The sequence below is a fragment of the Rattus norvegicus genome, chromosome 4 (genome assembly GCF_036323735.1).
Source record: "Rattus norvegicus strain BN/NHsdMcwi chromosome 4, GRCr8, whole genome shotgun sequence".
NCBI lineage: Eukaryota > Metazoa > Chordata > Mammalia > Rodentia > Muridae > Rattus > Rattus norvegicus.
Genome location: NC_086022.1, coordinates 14,592,142 through 14,615,376, shown reverse-complemented (window position 1 = coordinate 14,615,376; position 23,235 = coordinate 14,592,142). Strand labels below are relative to the sequence as shown.

General features: G+C 44.3%; 2 protein-coding genes across 11 annotated transcripts in view; one reads left to right on the top strand and one right to left on the bottom strand.

Annotated features, from left to right (window-relative positions):
- Ccdc146 (coiled-coil domain containing 146) overlaps positions 1-23,235 on the bottom strand; it is a 148,836-nt gene that overhangs the window by 88,425 nt on the left and 37,176 nt on the right. The window lies entirely within an intron of this gene.
- On the top strand, positions 6,972-12,615 carry Fgl2 (fibrinogen-like 2). The gene is made up of 2 exons (NM_053455.2): positions 6,972-7,577; positions 9,527-12,615. Exons 1-2 carry the CDS (start codon positions 6,995-6,997, stop codon positions 10,231-10,233), a joined length of 1,290 nt encoding a protein of 429 aa, NP_445907.2. The 5' UTR covers positions 6,972-6,994; the 3' UTR covers positions 10,234-12,615.

Below are 23,235 nucleotides of genomic sequence, written 5' to 3'. Positions count from 1 at the left end.
CTGGAAGCAGCTAAAACTCTTTACTTTCACCCAATTCAGGAGCAAAGACCTAAGAAGGCAAGAGCAAAGGGGAAAGCCACAGAGATGCAAAGATAAAACTAAGCCCAAGCTAAGAAACCTGGTACCCACAGGCTGCAGGGACGTAAACCATAACACTTCGCTTTGTCTTATTTTTCTCTGTTTCTTTTTGTTGAGACAGGGTCTCACCATGTAGCTCAGGCTATCCTAGAACTCACTGTATAGACCAGGCCTAAACTCAGAGAGATTTGCCTGCCTCTGCCTGCTGAGTACTGGGATTAGAGGCGTGTTCCAGTACACCCAGCTAAAACTGTGTCCTGTGTATTCTGTAGAATCTTTCATTTATGGAGTTAATAAGCCCTGAACTCATTAAAGGTTAGATCTGTGAAAGTTAATATGCTATTTGCATGGGGCGGTGGCTCTCTTTTAAGAATCCATTCACTGTAAAGAAAGGCTCGTTCTAAACAGTCTCTTTTCCATGCCCTTCTCTTATGAAGGGGAGGGAGGCCGGGGAGGAGGAAGGAACAAACAAAAGCTTCTGTCCTGCTCAGGCAGCCTGAGACCAGCACCCTGGGGTCTCTAAAGACCTGGCACCAACCTTGTGGTCTAATTTATATAAAATGATTCTAAAACTTTTGATTTCATAAAAGGCAGGGGGTGGGAAACATGCCTTTAATCCCAGTACTCAAGAGGCCAAGGCAGGTAGATCTCTGAGTTCAAGGCTGGTCTGCTCTACATAGAAAGACCCTGTCACATACAGAACAACCAAGCCACAATGACAAAGGTAACGGGTAGCACAGTGAGCTGGCACTGCGGTTAAGAGCACACGGTGCTCTTGCAGAGGCCCTGAGCTTAGTTCATAATGTCTTCTGATTCCAAGGATGCCTGCATTCACAGATGTACAAACACATGCGCGCGCGCGCGCACACACACACACACACACACACACACACACACACACACATACACGCGCACGCGCGTGCATGCATGCACAAAATTAAAAGCAAAATAATTCTTTAAATAGTGGGGCTAATGCCAGCATGATGGATGGGGCTGGGAACATACAGGACTCCCTGTATTGCTCAGTGAATCCCACTTAAAAGCTAAATAACTTTTACCCAAAGGTGACTCAGGTTTGAAAATCATTGCTCCCAACTTCAAGCCACTGCCCATTCCCACCTTGAAGTCAGCAAGGCACCCATTTTTGTTTGTTTTATCTTGTTTCTTTTTAAGGTCTCCAAGATCAGTGCTGAGCCCGGTTGCCGTGGAGGGAAATGAGCAGGCCTTCATCATTTCTATTGCAATCAGTGACTGGGCCGACACTTAGAACCATAAAGTGCTGCCCCTATAAAGGACATCACAGACCTCTAATAAGACCCTCTAATGTCCCATGTCAGATGACAATGCCAAGCATAGCCACCTAAGACACTGTTAAGGGTCAGTGACGGCCTGCATTAAGGTTCACTGACTATAATGACAATGCTCTTCTGTTTCTCACTCCTTGGTATCTTTTGAGACAATCTTAGTCACAAGAGGAGTATTTACTTTAAATTCCTATGTGACCCATATGTGTCTATAGTTTTGTCTGCAATGGCCATGGTGGCAATTGATTCGTATCAAGGATCAGGACCCACGCCCTTATCATACGTGCAAACACAATCAGAACAATTCTCTGTCAAACATTGGAGCAGTTGAGTGGTGACAAGCCATGGTGACAGGCTGAGGGGAGATAAGAGTTAGGATGTTTCACAGCTTTTGATAAGGATCGTCAGGGAGTAGGTAACAGGAAGCAGACCTAGTTACAGAGAACGTCAAAGCAGAAACACAGTAACTTAATGCTTCACCTCAGCCTGTTACATTTGAAAAAACTTTCGAAAAGTGTCCAGTGAAGGCCTCGGGTGAAGCACCATCAACACTGGTTGTTAACTGTAGAATATTTATCACAGTTTCCTCAGTTATCAGCAGAGGTGGATGTGACCTTTTAAAGGTTATTAAAACTTGACATGTAATGTATATTTCAGAGACTTTGGAGTCTTTTAATAGTGAATATCTAGGAGTATAAGGACAGGCCCTCAAAAGGTGTGTTTGTTCCATAAATTATTCACTAGCACAGAATTAGTTTGATATTTTCATTTTCCCATAAATAGGCAATGAACTAAAATACTGAAATAATGTTTTAAGCTAAATTCTACAGTTGAAGTTACATAGATTATATAACAATCACACTGCATATTACATATAACATACAAATGCATGCATGTGTTGTATACTATATATAAATGTGCATTAATATATTACTCAAAATGTCAAACGTAAACAAAACAAAGCTCTACTTATGCAAGCATAAAGCAGGTAAAATCTATTTAATTTTCCCAGCTTAAAATGTAAAGAACGGGCTGGAGAGATGGCTCAGTGGTTAAGAGCACTGACTGCTCTTCCAGAGGTCCTGAGTTCAATTCCCAGCATCCACATGGTGGCTCAAAACCATCTGTAATAAGATCCGATGCCCTCTTCTGGTGTGTCTGAAGACAGCTACAGTGTACTTATATATAATAAATAAATCTTAAAAAAAAATGTAAAGAACTTTCTAAGAATGTAAAGCCATGTACTTTATAAAAATGCATAGTCCTCAGTTATTCATGGTTTCATCTTTGAAAGTTTGTCTACTCACCAAAATCTATTTATGGGGCTGGAGAGATGGCTCAGTGGTTAAGACCACTGCCTACTCTTCCAGAGGACCTGGGTTCAATTTCCAGCAACCACATGGAGACTCACAACCATCTATAACTCCAGTTCCAGGGGATCTGATGCCCTCTTCTGGCCTCCAAGGGTACCAGGTACACACATGGTACAAAGACATATGTGCAGTCAAAACACTCATATACATAAAAATAAATAAAATTTATTTGGAATCTGAGTTAGTGTTCCACAGCTATAATAAATTCCTCAGATAATCTATTTGTCCTGCGGGGGCTTCTGTTCCCTCACTGACAGAGCATAGCATGGTGACAACTCTCTACTTCATGGCTGGGAGTGAAAGGGGCTTGGGGTCCCATGATGTCCTACAACAGCAAGCTTCCAATCACCCAAAGACAGACCTTTGCCCAGGGCTACCTCAACGATCCCAGAGCATCCCAGTCATACCAACCTGACGATCAAGCACACAACACACAGGCATTTCAGACCCACACTGGAAGAACTCTCAGATCTGTGGGACCACTTGGGGCCATCTTCAGAGTAGCACAGTTTTGAATTGTCCAACATGATAGTCCTAGCATGACTTGTTGGGTATATCTATCACAGCTAACAGGAAACGAAGGGAGTCAGCTAATAGCCACACTTCACTTTTGTTAATTTCTTTATTATATTTTATTGTTTGTCTTGTTTCAAGAATATAGAAAGAGAAACTAATGCTAATCTCTAATATAAGTATGTCTTGTTTCCTCAGGATTGGTTACATCAATGTTTCTAAGTTCTGGAATTTTCACTAGATGATAGCAACATGAGATACCATAGCTCATGACCCTCCTGGTTTGGTGCAGGGTTTATAACAAGGCATCATGGTGATAAGTCCTGGCTAATGGACATCTCAAGGCTCCTGTGGAATATCTCTGTTAGCATCTAACCTGAGACTCAGGTTATATAAACGAGCAGGCGGCTGCATATGTCCTGCAGGTGATTTAACAGCAAATCTTCGGCTGCTTCTATTCTATACTCTGTTGGATCAGAAGCCACAAAATGATCCTAAGGAAGGGGAATCTACTGTTGTTGTTGTTGTTGTTGTTGTTGTTGTTGTTGTTGTTGTTGTTTTAAAAACTTCCCCTGGTTCCCAACAGATCCAAGCACTGATATCAGCACTAGGCTGTTCTCATCCAGGGTCCAGTGATGTGTTTCTCTGTGTGAGGCACACAGACTATGGAGTCAGACTCAGGACCAACTTTTGGCTCTGCCTTCTGCTCATTACTGTTCAGAACCTCTGGCTCATTACTTACTACATGAGCCTCTTCTGTGCTTAGGTGAACAGACAGATGGACGGACAGGTAGTCCCAGTGGGGACGGCATCTGGGAAAGTATCTGGAACAGCTGTTGGCACAGCTCCCTGCCCCAGGGGTTACTTCAGGGGTTACAGGCTCCAGGGGTTACAGGCTCCAGGGGTTACAGGCTCCAGGGGTTACAGGCTTCAGGGGTTACAGGCTTCAGGGGTTACAGGCTCCAGGGGTTACAGGCTCCAGGGGTTACAGGCTCCAGGGGTTACAGGCTCCAGGGGTTACAGGCTTCAGGGGTTACAGGCTTCAGGAGTTACAGGCTCCAGGGGTTACAGGCTCCAGGGGTGCACTGACTTTCTTTCCTGTTGCTGCTCTTCATCAGTGATGTCACCAGGTTTGTCATCAGTGCTCTGTCATATTTTGAGACAGAATCTTGCTGTGTATGTAGCTCAGGCTATCCCTGAAACTGTGATTTTCCTGTCTCAGCCTCCTAAGTGAGGAGATTAGAGGTGAATGTCACCACACCAGTTGGAGACAACGATTTTTTTTTTAAGTTGAGAAACCTGAAGATCACATGTCAGTGCCAAGGAATAAACAAAGCAGTTTTCCACTTTCACTTTGAGACTTTTAAGTCCCCACACCCCTTGCCCCAAGACAGATAGCACACAAACTTTGTAGGTAGAGTTATGACATTAGGCTGTGACTAGGTGTTGTACTGAGAACTCAAGTCAACCACAACCCCCAAAGATCAAATCCTCTATTCAAACAGATGAACAGTGAGCCCATGTCAAGAGTCAGAAAGCTGGGCTTCTGACCCATTTGCTGAGTTTTGAAAGGATTTCGTTAGAAAGTCCTAACTAAGTACAGGCTGGGCGATGTCATGAAGAAAACAGGAGGCCTTCGGGAGCTAAAAAAGCAAAGACATTTTGTTGTTGGTGGTGGTGGTAGTGGTGGTGGTGGTGGTGGTGGTGGTGGTGGTGGTGGTGTTTTATTAGTGTGGCCCGAATCCTCAGAAGAACTCTGTGTGTTCCTGAAGAATACACATTCACGGGAATACAATGAATAAGTGATAGGGGCTGGGGATTTAGCTCAGCGGTAGAGCACTTGCCTAGCAAGCGCAAGGCCCTGGGTTCGGTCCCCAGCTCCGAAAAAAAGAAAAAAAAATAGTTGACATTTTGGGGTTGGGGATTTAGCTCAGCGGTAGAGCACTTGCCTAGCAAGCGCAAGGCCCTGGGTTCGGTCCCCAGCTCCGAAAAAAAGAAAAAAAAATAGTTGACATTTTGGGGTTGGGGATTTAGCTCAGTGGTAGAGTGCTTGCCTAGCAAGCACAAGGCCCTGGGTTCGGTCCCCAGCTCTGAAAAAAAAAAAAGAAAAAAGAAAAAAAAACAATGAATAAGTGGCTAGATGAGCGAGATGTCGGCGAGCATGTTGTAGACGTGCTATACAGCATGGCGCTGACTGTACAATAATAGAGTAAGCTCTTGGCGGGTAAACAGATCAGTGCTCGAGCTTGTTAACAATGTGCCGGAACCTAATCCTACACAGGTCCACTCTGCAAAGCAATTTTAACTCTATGTCATTCTTCCTCTCTTCAAAATTACCCACTTATTCATTTCTCCCTTGTAGCAAGAGAGTGCCTTGGTTTGAGAGTGGGTGAGGAGGGCAAGATGAAATGGGATGTTTTAAGGGGCCTGAACTTGTGGTCTAAAGTTGGTTTGGATGCATGGGATAGAATGAAAAAGGAAAGTGGGAGCCTGGAACGAGGCGTATGACCAATTCTTCAAACACCCCATTTCCCCGGCACACTCAAAGGTTATTTCTGTATGAGAAAAAAAATTACCCAAATTCCTCCCGCACTGTTAACAGGAATGAGGACTCAGCAAAGCTAACGTTTGCTATGTTCAGCTGGACGCAGGGCCACAGCTGGCACCCCAGGCTTCTCAGACAGAGTTAGCCTGCCCTGTTCTGAGAATTTGAAGAGAGTAGTTTAGTTAGAATTAAGAGGCTGTAGAGAAAAGTCTTGGAAAATCTGGTTAGAGATAGAAATATGAGAACTGGGTGTGGTGAACTCTACGGTTAGGAGAGGGAGGCAGGAAGATCAGGAGTTCAAGGTCAGCCTGGGTTACTTGAGATCCAGTCTAAATAAATAAGAGATAGATTACAGATAAAGGATTTGGATGTATCTGTGTCAGTGCTGGTGAAATAATTTTTAAGCATAACAATCATTTTTAATAAGAAATCTTATGAGGTCACCATGCACAAGGAACTTTAAAAAGGCAGTCTTCCTGCCCCCAGCTCCTGAGTGGAGTGATGGGGAAGGACAGGCACTGGCTGTGACACAGAGTGACACACAAGTGCTTCCAAATGTATTAACCTCTGACAATTATATATCCTGCGCAGTCAGGAGAAAACAGCACTGTTTTCCTCTTCCAGTTTTCTTCCCTTTTACAAACAGATGAGAGAGACGAGAGACAGAGAGTCCATTTAAAGAGCTGCCCTTTGTTCTGATCAGGAGCAATTTTAAGCACTTAAGAATTCACACAAAGTCCAGCCTTCACAAAGAAAGCAGGGCCCCAGCGAGGAAACAGAATCCTTTCCATTTTGGTGACATTTAGTGGGAAGAAGTTCATAGACATTTAGACACTTGAAGTCTTCCTCCACTAAGAAATAATAAGTATAATATATTTTGAGCAACTGTTTTTTAAACAAGACTGTCCTTGTGCTTTATTAAAAACAAAAAAAACAAAAAAAACCAAGACGGTGAATCTTGAATACAATGCGTGACACCCACGGCAGGCGTTCTATTGAGTTTTGACCACAGGAGATGACTGCGTTTGGCTGACTGCACTTGCTTAGGACCCTCTCCTCCAGCGCCGCTTCTGACACTGTGATGCAAATGTGCCCGCCCTTTTCTGGGAACACAGAACGCCTGAGTCAGGCGGCCGTGGCTATTAAAGCACCGGGTCAGGCTGGGCTGCTGCACTGCAAGGATGAGGCTTCCTGGCTGGTTGTGGCTGAGCTCCGCGGTCCTCGCTGCCTGCCGAGCGGCGGAGAAGCACAACCTGACTGAAGGGCTGGAGGATGCGAGCGCCCAGGCTGCCTGCCCCGCGAGGCTGGAGGGCAGCGGGAGGTGCGAGGGCAGCCAGTGCCCCTTCCAGCTCACCCTGCCCACGCTGACCCTCCAGCTCCCGCAGCAGTTCGGCAGCATGGAGGAGGTGCTCAAAGAAGTGCGGACCCTCCAGGAAGCTGTGGACAGTCTGAAGAAATCCTGCCAGGACTGCAAGTTGCAGGCTGATGAACATCCAGACCCTGGCGGGAATGGAGCAGAGACGGCCGAGGACAATCGAGTCCAGGAACTGGAGAGTCAGGTGAACAAGCTGTCCTCAGAGCTGAAGAATGCAAAGGAGGAGATCCAGGGGCTGCAGGGGCGCCTGGAGTCGCTCCAACTGGTAAATATGAACAACATCGAGAACTACGTGGACAACAAAGTGGCAAATCTAACCTCTGTGGTCAACAGTTTGGATAGCAAGTGTTTCAAGTGCCCCAGCCAAGAACACAACCAGCCAAATCCAGGTAGGTGCAATGAGGTTCTTCGAGTTTGTTCACGAAAGCTGTATAGCCAGATAGTGGCCGTAAACATTAACCCGAGGGACTATAAGTTAGTCAGACTTTCACCTGTTAAGTTATGGCAGAAGCAACAAGTGTTTTCTCAAATGAGACAGCAGAAATGGTAAGTGATCTAATGACAAAAATGCCATTAGTTGTTCTCCTTAGAGACCACTTGCAGTCTCTAGACCTCCCTGTTAGGCTGACTTGCAGACGAGCAGAAGCAGATTCCTCCCAGTTTATTGCATTTGAACACAGGATGGATACGGCAAGGTTCCTGGCTATGCTCAAGCAGGTCCCTGGAAATCCGGTCTTAGGTATCTGATGGCTTCTTCTTAGATCAGTTCCTGAGCTTTATAAGGCTTTCACAAACAGTCTGCTGGGCTAGACTCTCAAATACCTAGTGAGAATGGGAGAGTTTATACATGGAATAAAAGCATCTCTCTCTCTCTCTCTCTCTCTCTCTCTCTCTCTCTCTCTCTCTGTGTGTGTGTGTGTGTGTGTGTGTGTGTGTGTGTGTACAGAACTTTTCAGTTTGAGACTTACTGGCACATCCATCCTCACCATCCCAGTTAGTGAATGTTACCACTATTTAAGATCACAGACCTAACTGCCTTCTGTGCCCATGACATTGGTTTCCACGATTCCTGGATTCTGAGGACCTTTGTGGGTGGGTTGCCACACCCTGAAAGGTCACCTCTGAGTTATTATCAGTGCTTATCCTGTGTAGGGACATAGTAGAGGTCACATTCATTTGGAATCTCCTGGAGACGGTAGATCACCATGTCATAGAATGATGTCACTAATGACCAAGGTACACATTCATGTTAAAGAGACATCACAAGGCGTATCTTAAATATCACATTGAACATTACTTGTAATGACACAAAAAAATTCTATTATTTGCTTTTGTCCTAAAAGTTTAGGACTCTTCAGAGCTCTACATACATGCAAACAGATTTCTGTGTCTCACGGGTTATCTTATATTAAACTTTCTTACCTGACTCCAAGTTTTATTAAAATTAACTGGAAACAAATAGTCGGTCTCTAATCTCTATAAAACCACCAAATGGCTACGCCGAGCATAATTATAATTACCTGCTGCTGCTTCTCCTAGAAACTAAACTGTGGGATACTGGCTGCCCATTCCTTCCTGAAGAGTAAATTCAGGATGACACTGCTTTAGTATTGGGGAGCACACACACCCCTAAGTAGAGTAGCTTTATATTGTTCTCAGATGAAATGAGAGTGAGTCTCAGAACAATGCTGTGCGCTCAGGCTGAGGCTTCCTTTGGAACATATGTAACGATTTCTGTAACAATTGCTTTAGCGATGGCTGACTGTGTCCTAAAAGACTTGGACTCACCTCAACTTTAAGACCTAGGAATATAATGATTATGAGAGTAAAGCTCTCTGTCAGGCAGATCTGACTTTGTGTCCCAGATCTGTCACTCAACACTTAGTTGCTGTGGGAAAAGTCTCTGATCTTCTAGGAGACTGACTGACTAGATAAGCAAGCTGACCATAATACCCGCAATACCTCACCAGAAGGTTGATGTGTGCGTTCAATGAAAACTGTTACAGTGTTCCGCAGAGTTTCTGGAGGTCATTGGTCCTCATTAAACCTTGCATACATTTACTCTTACTACTGTTTGCTGTCAGTGTTGCCACCATGGTTGCCATCCAAGGCAGACAGCCCTGTGTACTTGATGGTGCCGGTTGTTTCTGAGGCCTTAGTTAGCGTCTGTTAACCAGATTCAGGATCGTGTATCAGAGCCAGGTTCCATTATACCCAGCAAGTAAATTGTCCAGTTGCTGTTGAGAATCCTTGATTCTCAGACTCATAGCTTGATTAACACATAGCTCTGATTAACGAAACCCCATTTTTTTTAATGCTTTCCTTCCTTCCCTTTCAGTTCAACATCTAATATACAAAGATTGCTCTGACTACTACGTGTTAGGGAAGAGAAGCAGTGGGACCTACAGAGTTACGCCTGATCACAGGAACAGCAGCTTTGAGGTCTACTGCGACATGGAGACCACGGGTGGAGGCTGGACAGTGCTGCAGGCTCGCCTTGATGGGAGCACCAACTTCACCAGAGGGTGGAAGGACTACAAAGCCGGCTTCGGGAACCTTGAACGAGAATTTTGGCTGGGCAACGATAAAATTCATCTTCTGACCAAGAGTAAGGAAATGATTTTGAGAATAGATCTCGAAGACTTTAATGGTCTCACACTTTACGCCGTGTACGATCAGTTTTATGTGGCTAACGAGTTTCTCAAATACCGGTTACACCTCGGTAACTATAATGGCACGGCAGGGGATGCCTTGCGTTTTAGCCGACATTACAACCACGACCTGAGGTTTTTCACCACCCCAGACAGAGACAATGATCGGTACCCCTCTGGGAACTGTGGGCTCTATTACAGCTCAGGCTGGTGGTTTGATGCATGTCTCTCTGCCAACTTAAATGGCAAATATTATCACCAGAGATACAAAGGGGTCCGTAATGGGATTTTCTGGGGCACCTGGCCTGGTGTAAGTCAGGCACACCCAGGGGGCTACAAGTTCTCCTTCAAGAAGGCCAAGATGATGATAAGACCCAAGAGTTTTAAGCCATAAATTCATGCTCGTTTCTCTGGGCACTCACTATCTAAGAGGACAGTGCATTCCTCCAGCCTTGACTGTATGCCTCAGTTTATATCCCCTTCCTGTGGCTAAACACTCCCTTTTAAGCTTTACAGCTTTAAAATAAAGCTGGAAATGTCTAAAACAGACTCTTTGGTGGCTGTTATATGAGGAATGCTCGAAAGCACTGGAAATAGTGACGATTATACATTATAATTGCAAGACTTTTCATTTTTATTAGTTGAAAAGTTTCCTACTATTTTTATTATTTTTTATAATAAAAAACTAAATTATTCAGCAAGCTAAATTCTGTATACTCAAGTTTTATTTTCACTAGGGCTAAACGCACACATTTGAAAATACACCAGTCTTTTTCAGGGTACAGACGCTCGTGTATCTGGAGCTAAGAACTATAGTATTTTCTTTGGTCCAAGAAATAGTTTAGTTCTCAAAAAGAAAGTCAGGGATGGGGTTTTGGTGGGCAGGGATTAAATAGCTAAATTTATTTATCTAATGCAAAATATGGCATTAAAATGCCTTAAAATACAGTAGCATAATATATGTCTTTTTCCTCTCCAAAATTGGAAAATACTGCTACCCTGGAGATTGTGGTTTCGTGGTGACCCACGTACTGTTTATAGCCTGTTAGACCCTGATACAGAAGCTGCTTTGTCATCTCCTCTCTGTGCACGATAGTGTTTAGTGTAAGGTGCGAGACTACTGTAAGGCTTCCTTGGAGAAAGGCATGGTAAGGGAAAACAGCGTTTAATTATACTTTGAAGGCCAATGCTAGACCCAAAGCAAGACTTGAGTTGTTGAGGAATCAACTTCCTAGGAAGCAGACTTTTCTAGAACAAATATATTTATTGTGATACATTTTGATAGAGTAGTTCAAATATTATTCATTTTAATCCTAAGTCGTCAACTGCTTATTTCATTCTCAGAAATTCACAGAAAAACTATATATAATTTTAGTCCAGTGTAAGTGCCTGGAGTTCCTTGATTGTGGAATGCTGAGGGCCATGTTAAAAGGCTTGGGAGGAAGTTTCATTTATCACTGTAGAAAAGGATCACTTCAGAGAGGAAAGATGCTCTTCAGTGGAATCTGAGGAACTGTACGCGGTCAGTCATAGGAGGAGGTGATCAGACAGGGCGCAGTGTTTAAGCAAAAACTTTGATCTTTAAGTTTTGGTAGATTTCTAATATACTAACCAAGCCTTTGAAATATAAGCACAAAGATTCTATTTTAGTTAGTCTTTAAATATAACTAGGAAGGACAGTTATTGACTTGACTACTTAAATTTTCAAATACGTAGCCGCTGTAAAAAAAAAAAACTTTAAAAAGAGCAAGATATTATTTTAAAAATATGCAACATGAAGTTTTCAGCTGAATACAATGACAATTAAAGTATTAATAACATAATTAAATTACCAGAGTAAGGTGAATGCACGCTGAATTAAATGACCAAAATATAAAATATAGATTTCCAAGACTGTTTACCTGCTTGGCAAAATATTGAATGTAAGTAGCAATAATTAGTTTTATTTCTCCTTTGCTTTTTAAAAAAGAAAAAGAAGATTTTGATATTATACAATTGATGTGTTTCAAATTCTGTTTGTTATATGTAACCATAGAAGTGTAATGACATTTCCGTCATGAAAATGGATTTATTATAGCAAAACCCCTATGCATTCCTCTTTAGTGTGTCTTTTTCAGTGTAACAATGAAGCCATGTGAATGCTCTATCTTTGCACGTCCAATGGATTCAAATGATGTTTTCTATTATACTCTAGAGATTTTTCTAATGAACTCTTTAACACAGAAATTTATTTTTGGAATCCCTTTCTGTCACTTATTTAAGAATATATTGTAGGCTTTGATAACCTTTAACCTGTTTGTTGGAATAGTCCTTGGCCTTAACTATTCACTAATGTATGCCAGTCCTCATAGGTGGACACTATTGGCAAGTCTGTGTTTTAGAGTCTTGGCTTCATCTCGGTGGCTAACGCTGGTCTTAACTATCGCTTTTTGGCTGAACATTCTTATCCTTTAAAATGCTGAGTGGAACTAATTTCTTAGGAATCTGGTTGAGTCACCCATCACCGAATGAGAAAGCCATTTTTCTGAAAAGTAATAATGCAGCAAATGTCTTCAGCCTCTGATGGACAGAACTTGTGTACAAAGCACAGGATGCATGGGAGTCACACACAGTGCTGGCTGGTCCGGGGCTCTTAATAGCTGCCCCTCGCCCCTCAGAAAGTTTTCAAGCTGGAATGGATATGTGTGATTACAATAAACTCTCGTTTAGGATTTCTTTTCATTGATGTATAATTAATGTTACATTTCATGTCTCATTAAAGCCTTGTAAAATAAAAGATTTAGTCTTCACATCTATCCTTCAACGTGGAAACGGTGTTTGTAAAATGATATTTATGTATCTATTAGTATGTGAAAAGTTGAAGTGTGTCTTTAATGGAGCCGAGTCTTGTGATTTCTTTAGAAGGAAGCAAAGGAACCAGAGGACACCGTCACCCATCTCCTTTGAGAATGCGGTCAGGACACCCTCAGGCAGCATTTTCAGTTTCCTTTTGTGGCGTGCAACTCTGTCTCTTCTTCTGTCACTAATGTTACTGAGGGGTTTTAGCACACCAAAAATTACTCATTCAAACTCAAAGAGAAATGCTTGGCTCTAATAGTTTGCCTACCTAATTAAAATAAACCAATATTCAATAGCAGCTTATGTTAATAAAGCTGGGAAGACAGAAATGTCTTAAAACCCAAATACTTACAGAGATAAGAAGTGTGTGTGTGTGCATGCGTGTGCATGTGCGTGTGCCTGTGTGTCGTTTGCCTTAATTCATTTAGCAGACACTTGTACTGTGTTCCAGAAAGCCTTGTTGGAGGACAGAAGGGTTCCTCTGACTGACACAGATAGACCCTGCACTTTGACTTCAAACCAGGAGGAACTTTCATGACATAAGAGCAAGTAAGCATGAGAGGGTGAGAGGAGGTGGAGCTAACTGATACACGGCACAGAGGGGAGGGGAGACCGCTGTGTGATAACCACATAATACAGACCTGTAAGCAAGAGAGTGGAATCTTGAGAACATATCTGAGGAAGGAAGTTCCAAGCCCAGGGAGCAGGAATCATCAAAGTTTGGAATCAGAGAGTAGCCGGAGCATTTGAGAGTCAGCGAAGGGACCCAAGTGTAAAAAGCAGAGTCTAGTCTGCTGGGGTCAAGACAGTAGGACAAGCTGAAAGCACAAAGGTCTGCAGTGAGCAGAGGCTGGGCCACAGTGCTTAGGTCTCTTAGGCCTTGTTCACAAGAATGCCACTCATTCTGAGCAGATAGGAGACCCAGGATGATAGTGCTTGCAGTGACCCCATCGAGGGGTGATGGAAGCATGTACGTCAGCATTCACAGTGAGGTCCATCTGTTTTGAGGTGGAGCTCACAAGATTTGATCGTCGAAGTCAGTTGTGGATCGCAAAAAACAAATAGAGGCCTTCTGGCAAACCACAGTATCTCAGCCTGAGTAACATTGAAAGATGGGGCTGTCACTGACTGAAATAGGACACCCTCTGCAGAGGGGATCTGTCCGGGGAGTGTGTAAGAAGCTGGAATGAGAAGCTGAGAACACGGACTTCAAACACCTGCCAGCAGAGACCACCTTTTGGCTTTAGTCTGGCGTTCAGGGTCGGGGGTGGAGGGAGGGATCTAGGGTTTAGAAATGCATTTGAGAACTGCTCATTAAAGATATAATGAGCCCTTGGGACCAGAAAAGAAAAGCCCAGAAACCAGTGGACATGGAACACAAATCTCTCTGTAGGAGCCTGGATCAATTCACCTCACAGAGAGGGGAAGTAAGGAGTAACCAGGATCCCATCCTAAAATGCCACCAGAGAGGCCTCAGGTCTGTGTCTCCATCAGAGGGCAGAACTTTATTCCCACTGGACCAACTGCGTATGTGTCCCGGATGATCTTAGTTTTGGATTTGCTTCTCATGCCAGCAAAAGTGCTTTCTGTGAGTTTTGTTGTATGTCTTAGGTTTCCTATGGTATTAGCAGTGTTCCTTGGTTGAATGAATTGTCTTAAAAACGAGTTTGGTGTTTCACCATGGAATTCTCCAATTCTGATTCTGTCCTGGAAGAGACAGCTGGAACAGAGAACATTCAGAGGTGAGGTAGAGACCTAGTGCAATGGATGCTCCTAGCAATCTATTAGCGAAGACGCCTGGTAATGGGGCATACAGAGCTTAAACAAGCCATCCTCTGATGCTAGGCAAGGGTGTGAGGGCAGGGACTGGGCCACCAACCCAGCCTGAAAACCTTCAACCTACAGTTCGTCCTGTCTGCAAGATGTGCTGGGGTAAAGGTGATGCAGAACTTGTGAGAGTGGACAACCAATGACTGGTCCAGCTTGAGACCCACACCATGGGTAGAAGCCTGTGCAGGACACTGGAGAGCCCAGAGACCTAGGATGGAGCCAAACACACACACACACACACACACACACACACCAATGAAATGATTCTAATGATGCTGTTATTCTTGTAGACTGGAACCTAGCATAAGCATCATCAGAGGCTTTATCTAGCCTCTGACGGAAACAGATGCAGAGACCAGCAGCCAAGCATTAGGTAGAGCTTGAGAAATCCTGTGGAAGAAGGAGAGGATTATAGGAGCCAGAGGGGTCAAGGACACCACAAGAAAACAACCTACAGAATCAACTACCCAAGGCTCATTGGGGCTCACAGAGACTGAACCATTAATCCGGGGCATGCATGGGTCTTACCTAGGTCCTCTGTGTATACATAATGGCTGTATAGCTTGGTCTTCTTGTGAGACTTCTAACAGTGTATGCGTGTGTGGAGGGGGTCTGCTTTTGGGACCCATTTCCTCCTACTGGGTTACCTCATCCAGCCTTAATATGAAGGGAGGTACCTAGTCTTGTAACTTGTTATGCCATGTTTGGCAGATATCCCTGGGAGGTCCTTCCTTTTTGGAAAAGAAACAGAGGAGGAGAGGGGAGGTGGGGAAGAAGGACTGGGAGGAAAAGAGGGAGGGGAAACTGTGAATATATGAGATAATAATAAGTGTGAGTTTCAGAATGGAATTCTGGAAAATACTAACTTTGACTTACAACATCTCCACAAGAAGAGGAGGCAATGATCTCTCCTAGGCTCAGATTCTGTCCTTTCTGGTACATACCTTGTCATAAGGGAGTGCCGCCATGCAGAATACATGTGAATGTGTGCATGTGTGTACACACATATGCATGTAGCAAAAGAAGCAAGAACTGGGCCACAGAGAAAAGACCTCCAAGTTCGTTAACAGTATACTATCTGCTTTGCCAAAGCATTTTGTATCATTAGGGTACAACTTGGTTATGATTATGAATCATTTAATGACACTGGTTTTATTCCCTTTCTCCACTTTAGAGAAATGGGTGATACTGAACTATTTCTTTCCCAAGTGTTTTATAAACATTTTCCACCTTAGGGGCCGCCTAAACTCAACTTTCCTGGCTCTCCATACAAACACTGAAATGGTGATGACAACGAACGCATCCCACAAACCCTGCAGTAGACACCGTCCCAGGGCACTGCCAATGTGTGCTGCAGTGAGTGCTGCCCAAGGAGACCATGCCCTGCACACACACACACACACACACACACACACACACACACACCACACAGACTCACACACACAACACACACACACTCACACACACTCACACACACAACACACACACTCACACACACACCCAACATACTCACACAGACTCACACACACACACTCTCTCACACACCCAACACACTCACACAGACTCACACACACACAACACACACACAGACTCACACACACACAACACACACACACTCACACAGACACACACACAGACTCACACACACACAACACACACACACTCACACACACACACCCAACACACTCACACAGACTCACACACACACACAACACACACACAACACACACACACTCACTCACACACACACACCCAACATACTCACACAGACTCACACACACACTCACATACACACACCCAACACACTCACACAGATTCACACACACACACTCTCACACACCCAACACACTCACACAGACTCACACAGACTCACACACACACGCACAAGACACATGCAAATTCACTCTCACATACACTCACACATACAGTGCACTCACTCAGACTCTCACACACATACTTACACATACACAAGACACAAGACAAACACACACTCTCACACATACAACACATACTTACACAGACTCTCTCACATGCACAGCATATACACACACAATCTCTTGCACACACGCACACACCACAGTCTCTCACACATATAGCACACAGTCACACCGACTCTCTCACACACACACCACACACTCTCACACATACAACACATACTCACACAGACTGTCACACATACAGCACACACATACACAATCTCTCTAATACACACACCACACCCCCTCTCATACATACAACAAACACTCACACAGACTCTCACATACACATGACACACACAAATTCTCATATACACATACCACACACTCTCACACATACAACACATACTCACATAGACTGTCACACACATTCAAACACAAATATTCTCTCTCTCTCTCTCTCTCTCTCTCTCTCTCTCTCTCTCTCTCTCTCTTTCATGCGCGCATGCACACTTCCCTGGGAGGGATGTCATCTACCAACTGTCAATCATTAGCAGGCCATCATACATTTTAGCTTTCCTGACATTCCTGGTGAGTTTTTTTAGGAAGTGTCTAATTTTCCAAGGAAAAGGTCATGCAGTACCCTCAGTACCATTCCTCCTCTGACTTTGTTTTATATCTTAGAAAAACAAAAACAACTTAAAATTATATCTTGTCTGAGCTGAAATTATATCTTATCAAAACTATTATATAATGTTTTAGACAGGAGATATTTTTAAATCAATGTATTTTCAAGGGTGCTAATGTCCCTACTTAACCTAGCGGTTAATGCTGTCTTCCTGAGGCTAAGTCAAATTTATGACAGCACTGACAGCGAAAGCAAACAAGTCCTCATGCTGTCCAAACACTGCGTGTTCCATGGTTACGTGGCAGGATTCACTCTAGACACATTCTGCTCAAACACAAAGCACTTTGCAAGTTAGCCGAAAGCTGAAAGATTTCTTGTGCAAATGCCAAAGTTCTTACTTTCATTGGTTAAAGAAAACAATTTTTATAAAGCATATCACTGAAAAATAATGTTAGTGAGGGTTTCTTTTTAATTCTTTTCTATCCTATTTGAGGAAATGTTTAATTTTTTTGAGGTTTCTTTTATTTACTCATGTATTTGTATTTTATGGGGGTATCCTTAAATGTGTGTGTGTGTGTGTGTTAGTACACTCATGCGTGCACGTGCGTATGCGCACGCACACACATACAACATGTATGCAGTGCTCTTGGAGGCCAGAAGAGGGTGTTGTATTTCCTGGAACTGAGTTACAGAGGGTTGAGACCCTACACACTGAGGCAGGGAGCTGAACCCATCTCTCCTGGAAGAGCAGGCAGCGCTCTTAACAGATGAGCCACCAAGCCAGACATTTAGGTAATTTTTAAAACTCTGTTAATCCAACTATTAGAAACCCACCCGGAGGGACCCAGCCGATGTGGGGATCTGTGCAGGTTGAACAAGACAGACACCTTCATTTGGAATACAGGTTGGTGTTTAACACACTGACCTTGGGTAAGATTCTCAGTGTGTCTGCAGTGGCCACATAGCTCTGCAGACAGACATGTCAGGGGTGTCAGAGAGCAGGGTTAGAGAAGCCGAGAAGACCTGTAGCCTGTGCCAACTGGAATAGTGCAGCTTCTCTAGACCTGGGGTATTCAATTTCCTGAAAGAAAAACATTTGACAACCACTCCTTCTCTGTCTCATTTCCCTTGAGGGTTGGGTCGGTTGGTGAGGTAAAATAGGATAGTTGTGCGATGGTTGTAATGAGAAAGATTTAAATCATTGAGAACTTAGGTTGCCTTCATATGGAAACTGCATTCGGAGATGAAGAAGTCTCTCCATTTTTCATTTGCTTTTACAGTTGGTGTATACTCACTTCCCTGAAACCTATCACAGTTATACACGAAACAGGTAGAGTTTGTGAGGAGCACTGCTTCCTGCTCGCAGTTTCCCAAAGTCACTCCAGATTAGCTTTCAGCAGAAGAAAGAAAAGTGGGCGGAGACAAGGGCAGCATGGCAGGGGCGAGGTTACCGAGGAAGACAGAGTCAGGCTCTGTTTGGAAGCTAGGTACTTTGAGAAAAAATTGGGACCGCAGCTGGCCTTGAAAAATGGCTACTCTGAAGCACTGTGCAGGTCCATGTTTAGTACAAGAGGAGGCGAGCAAAGGCACCAGCAGAGTGGAAAATCCAAAGCTTGTAGGCAAAAAGGAACAAGTTTGGCTGCAGCAAGTGTGTTTGGGAAAGGGCGCAGGAACACAAGGGACGGTAGATGGGTTGCAAGGGGATTTGACTGTTGAGGGCAAGGAAAAGGCAATCTTAATGATCCAGCAAGGGAAGCTTCTACTCTAAGTATTTTCAACCTCCTCCTGCTGCCAGTCTATGCCTGGGCTTGGAAAGGACCACGGGATGCTGGGTGGGAAGAGTGTGCAAAGAACTCTGACCACTGCTTCATAAACAGTGAGGGAGCCAAAGACATCAAGGGGAGAACTGGTGGAGACAGGAAGCAAGGCTCAGCCCGAGGGCGGGCGGGGAGGCAGCACCTGGAGCCCCTCAGATGGGTCTGAGGGGGATGTGGACAGACACCTGTGCTGATGAGGAGTTTTAGAAAGTTTTGCACAGGATGAGCCACATGGCTTCTCAAGGCTTTCTGCCTGTGAACCTGCATTTCCTCCACACCCTGCTGTGTATCAAGGCTGGTGAGGGAAAATGAGCTGTATGCAATTCACGCATATGTAGCCTATGCAAGGTTTTCCCAGTGGTCCCCCTGGAGGGAGTGGGGGTGATGGAGTGTGTGTGTGTGTGTGTGTGTGTGTGTGTGTGTGTGTGTGTGTGTGTGTGTATACTAGTAATGGAGGGGCGGGGCTGATGGTGGTGGAGGGGGAGGGCCTGATGGTGATGCAGGGGAAGGAGCTGATGGTGGTGGAGGGGGAGGGCCTGATGGTGATGGAGGGGGAGGGCCTGATGGTGATGCAGGGGAAGGAGCTGATGGTGGTGGATGGAGAGGGGCTGATGGTGATATGAATACAGAGAGTGACTGTGTAAGGATTCTAGAGGAGGAGAGAAAAGACCAAAAGAATCCAGAAATGATGGGGGTCATCGCAGTAAGCGGTGAGGCGGCTGTGGAGAAGGAACATAAGCTGAAAACTGTATCAGTAATCTAAATCATGGTCCAGAGAACCCAAACGACTGCCTGACAGCCAGCACAGAGCTGGAACTAAGAATTAGTCTATCCCATCACCTCATGACCTACTACTGCTCTTTCCCCATCAAATCATTAAGATGTAAGCTATTCCAAGCCTGCCTGTGCTTAGCTGTTCCCATTACAAGTAGCGAAGCCATCTTCTGATTCGGAGGACTGATACCAGCCGATGCTTGTGCCCTCCCACTCATATTTTGGACCCTCCCCAGGTGTCCCTGTTTGCCTCCGTTTGGTTCACGTGGGCAGGCACCCGAACAGTGCTTTCGTAGGGAAGGTAATGGGCTTGGCGTTGGGTTCTAGGTGAGTCGCTTTCCTGTTTCCATCGCACTAACTCTACCAGATGGAGCAAAGGTTAAACTATGACTCAGAGCCTCACGACAGCCTCAGAGTGACAAAGGTCTCTCGAAGTGTAACAAAATCCCAGAGCTGCAAAGAAATGATTATTTGATCCAAGCCCATTGAAAGGTGAATTTCCGCCCAGGGAATAAACAATCGGGGGCAGGCTAAAGACAATTAGTCAATAAACTAGAAGAATGCTCACTATTCCCAACGGCCTTCATAATGTATAAAACACGAAGAATACCTCTGAATTTGTAAGAAAAATTCAAGTCAACAAATGTGCAGTAGAATGCTAACACACACACAGATACACACACACACACCATACACCACACACACACACACACACACACACACACACACACACACACACACAGAATGAAGCATGAAAGTGCCTCTACAGTAACCACATGTCTGGTTTCTACAAAGCTGATGCACTGCATCCGCCCGGTATGCGTGAGGTAGCTGCGTCTCATTATGTACAACCTGATAACCTGCTATGCCTGAGTCACCTAGCCTTCAGTTTCCTTCTTCTCTCATTTCATCCTTCCTTTGACCCCGTCCCCCAATCTCCTCCACAGCCACACATTTCAAATGCAACCTGACTAATCCAGGGTGTACACCCTCTCTGCTGTAAGTACCTCAGAGCCAGACACTACACAGACAGGGCCTGCACCTATCACCCCAGAAACCATGGGGATTCTTCAAACTGCCTGTTCCTTAACTTGCCTATTCCTTAGTTTGGAAGCCACAGTAAAGTTTGTTTCCCAGCCCTTCCTTTCTGTCAGCCTCCTGACTTACTCTCATTCTCTGCCCCTGGCCCCTGTCCAACTTTATGTTTATGCCATGGCATCATCCTCTGAGAAACCACGGGCAGTAAAACATTCCTGTGGTGATTGTGGTACTCATCACCTGATTTGTTGACCTTGCCACACTTCAAATTTTCTATTAGTATGTTATCTTGTGTGTGTGTATGAGAAAGAGAGAGAGAGAGAGAGAGAGAGAGAGAGAGAGAGAGAGAGAAGAGGGGAGAAGAGAGGAGGGGAGGGGAGGAGAGAGAAGAGAGGAGAGGAGGGGAAGGGAGGGGAGCGGGGAGAGAGAGAGAGAGGAGAGGGGATAGGAGGGGAGGGGAGGGGAGGGGAGGGGAGGGGAGAGAGAGAGAGAGAGAGAGAGAGAGAGAGAGAGAGAGAGAGCTGTCTCATGTAGTCCAGGCTGGCCTCCAGTTTTCTAAACAACAGAGGATGACCTTAAACCCTTGACCCTCCTGCCTCTACCTCCCAAGTGCTGGGATTAGACGTGTATGTGTGATTGTGCCACGTATGCCCAGTACTGGGAACCCTGAACTCAGAACCCAGGGCTTGTGCATGTTAGGCAACCACTCTGCTAATTGAGCTGCATCCCTAGCCTTAAATGCTCTCTTCCAAAACAGTCTACATATAAACCAAAGCTCCATTCCACTCACTTTAAGGTAAATATAAGGGCTATGATAAAATTACACGCATGCGCACACACCCCCCAAAAGTCAAACCATTACAGGACAAATAATACAGTTAATGAAAGAAGAGGCCATGAACTGGAAACAGAGCAAGGGTGAGGGAGGGCTTAGAGGGAGGGCTTAGAGGGAGGGAAGAAAGTGGAGAGATGATGTAATTGTATTACCATCTCAAATATAAAAACTATCATTAAAAAAGCATTACATGAGTGCAGTGCTGGTTGGAATAAAGGGAGACCCGTTTGCAGCTGTAAATTGTTACATTCACTAGGGAAGGCACCTCCGCAATGAAGACACATTTTAAGTACACATACTATGGCCCAGCACCTCCATATATAACACAATAAATGTTTTAAAATGGGATCTTAGAGAGATATTTATATCTCATGTTCAAAGAAACTAAGAAGTGGGCACAGCTAAAGTGTCCACTGATCATCATACAAGGCATAGTTAGTCTTAGGAAATTCTGACACCAGCTTCAGCCTGGTGAACCTTGATGACACTAGTTAAGTGAAAAAAGCCAACTGCAGAAAGAGAAGTGGTTTGTGATTGCACTCGCAGGAGCAGCCACAGGCACAGAGAGAAGAGAAGTAGCTGTCAGTGCCTCCGGGAAGAGGAAGTTCACTATTTAATGCACAGTTTCAGTTTTGCTGGTGGAAACTGTTGAGGTTTGGTCTGTTGCTATGTGTTGTGAGGCTAAATGCTGGCCCAGAGGCTGGTCGCCTCCACCGATGAGGAAATCCTCATGCACAGCAAGCGATGCTATGGAACCTGGCTCTTTAATGTACAACTGTTGCTTGAATAACGATGCCTGCAGCCTGTAGCTGGGCAGAAGAGAAGTAAGGAGAATTTCGGTTCCTGGGCTTGGGGTCTGAGCATGAGAGGAGAAGAAAGGAGAAAGTGGAGAGAGGAGAAGATGCCATGGGGTAGGTAAATCATAAAAGCATGGCCATGAGGGCTGGCTAGTTGGAGTAAGAGCGGCCCAGGTGGAACATGGCAAGTTATAACTCGGGGTTATTGATACTAATATCTTAGAGGATAGATATCTGCTCAGCACTAGGGCCATCTGAGGCTTATTACAAGCATAGAGGTTTTGTGCCTTCTTTTCTGGGAGGTAAATGATCGGAGGTGGGGTATAAATTAATATTAATATTAGCTATAATAGGGAATGGTCCAGAAGATGCTGTGTGAAGCAAGAGGATACTCAGCACCACTATAAACTTAAAAATTAATACATTTTATCATAAAGATTCAAAAATAAATAAACCTACTGACCTAGCAACCCACTGTTAGGAATTTATCTTTTTAATCGGATAATCCCAATGTGAAATGGTGCCAATGAGGTTATTTGATTTATTGTTATTTCTAATTGAAACATGAAGGTTGAAAATGACCAACACTCTCAAGACAGAATTACCTAATATGTTATTCTGAAATACTATTTGAACCATAAAATAATATAAAAATAAATTTGTATATGCAAAATGCAAGAATACATTAGAATACCATTTCCTTGTTTGTTCATAGACTTCCTACATAAAAGATAGCTCCTAATGACTGCTCTGAGGGGTGGACTTCACACAGTGGGCTGGGGGTAGGAGTCTGACTTCTGGTGACCTTCCCAGCATCTACAGGGTTTCCGGGTCTGAAAGGCAGCTAATGGGGAGCAGATTGGCCCTGGTGACAGTGACTGGGAAATTTATTGGGTCAATACTACTGACAGAACAAAACTTAA

Excerpts from the sequence above, each read along its gene's own strand:
- Fgl2 (NM_053455.2), top strand. The coding sequence starts at position 6,995 with ATGAGGCTTCCTGGCTGGTTGTGGCTGAGCTCCGCGGTCCTCGCTGCC. Across the intron at positions 7,578-9,526 it reads ACACAACCAGCCAAATCCAG|TTCAACATCTAATATACAAA; the intron begins GTAGGTGCAATG and ends CTTCCCTTTCAG.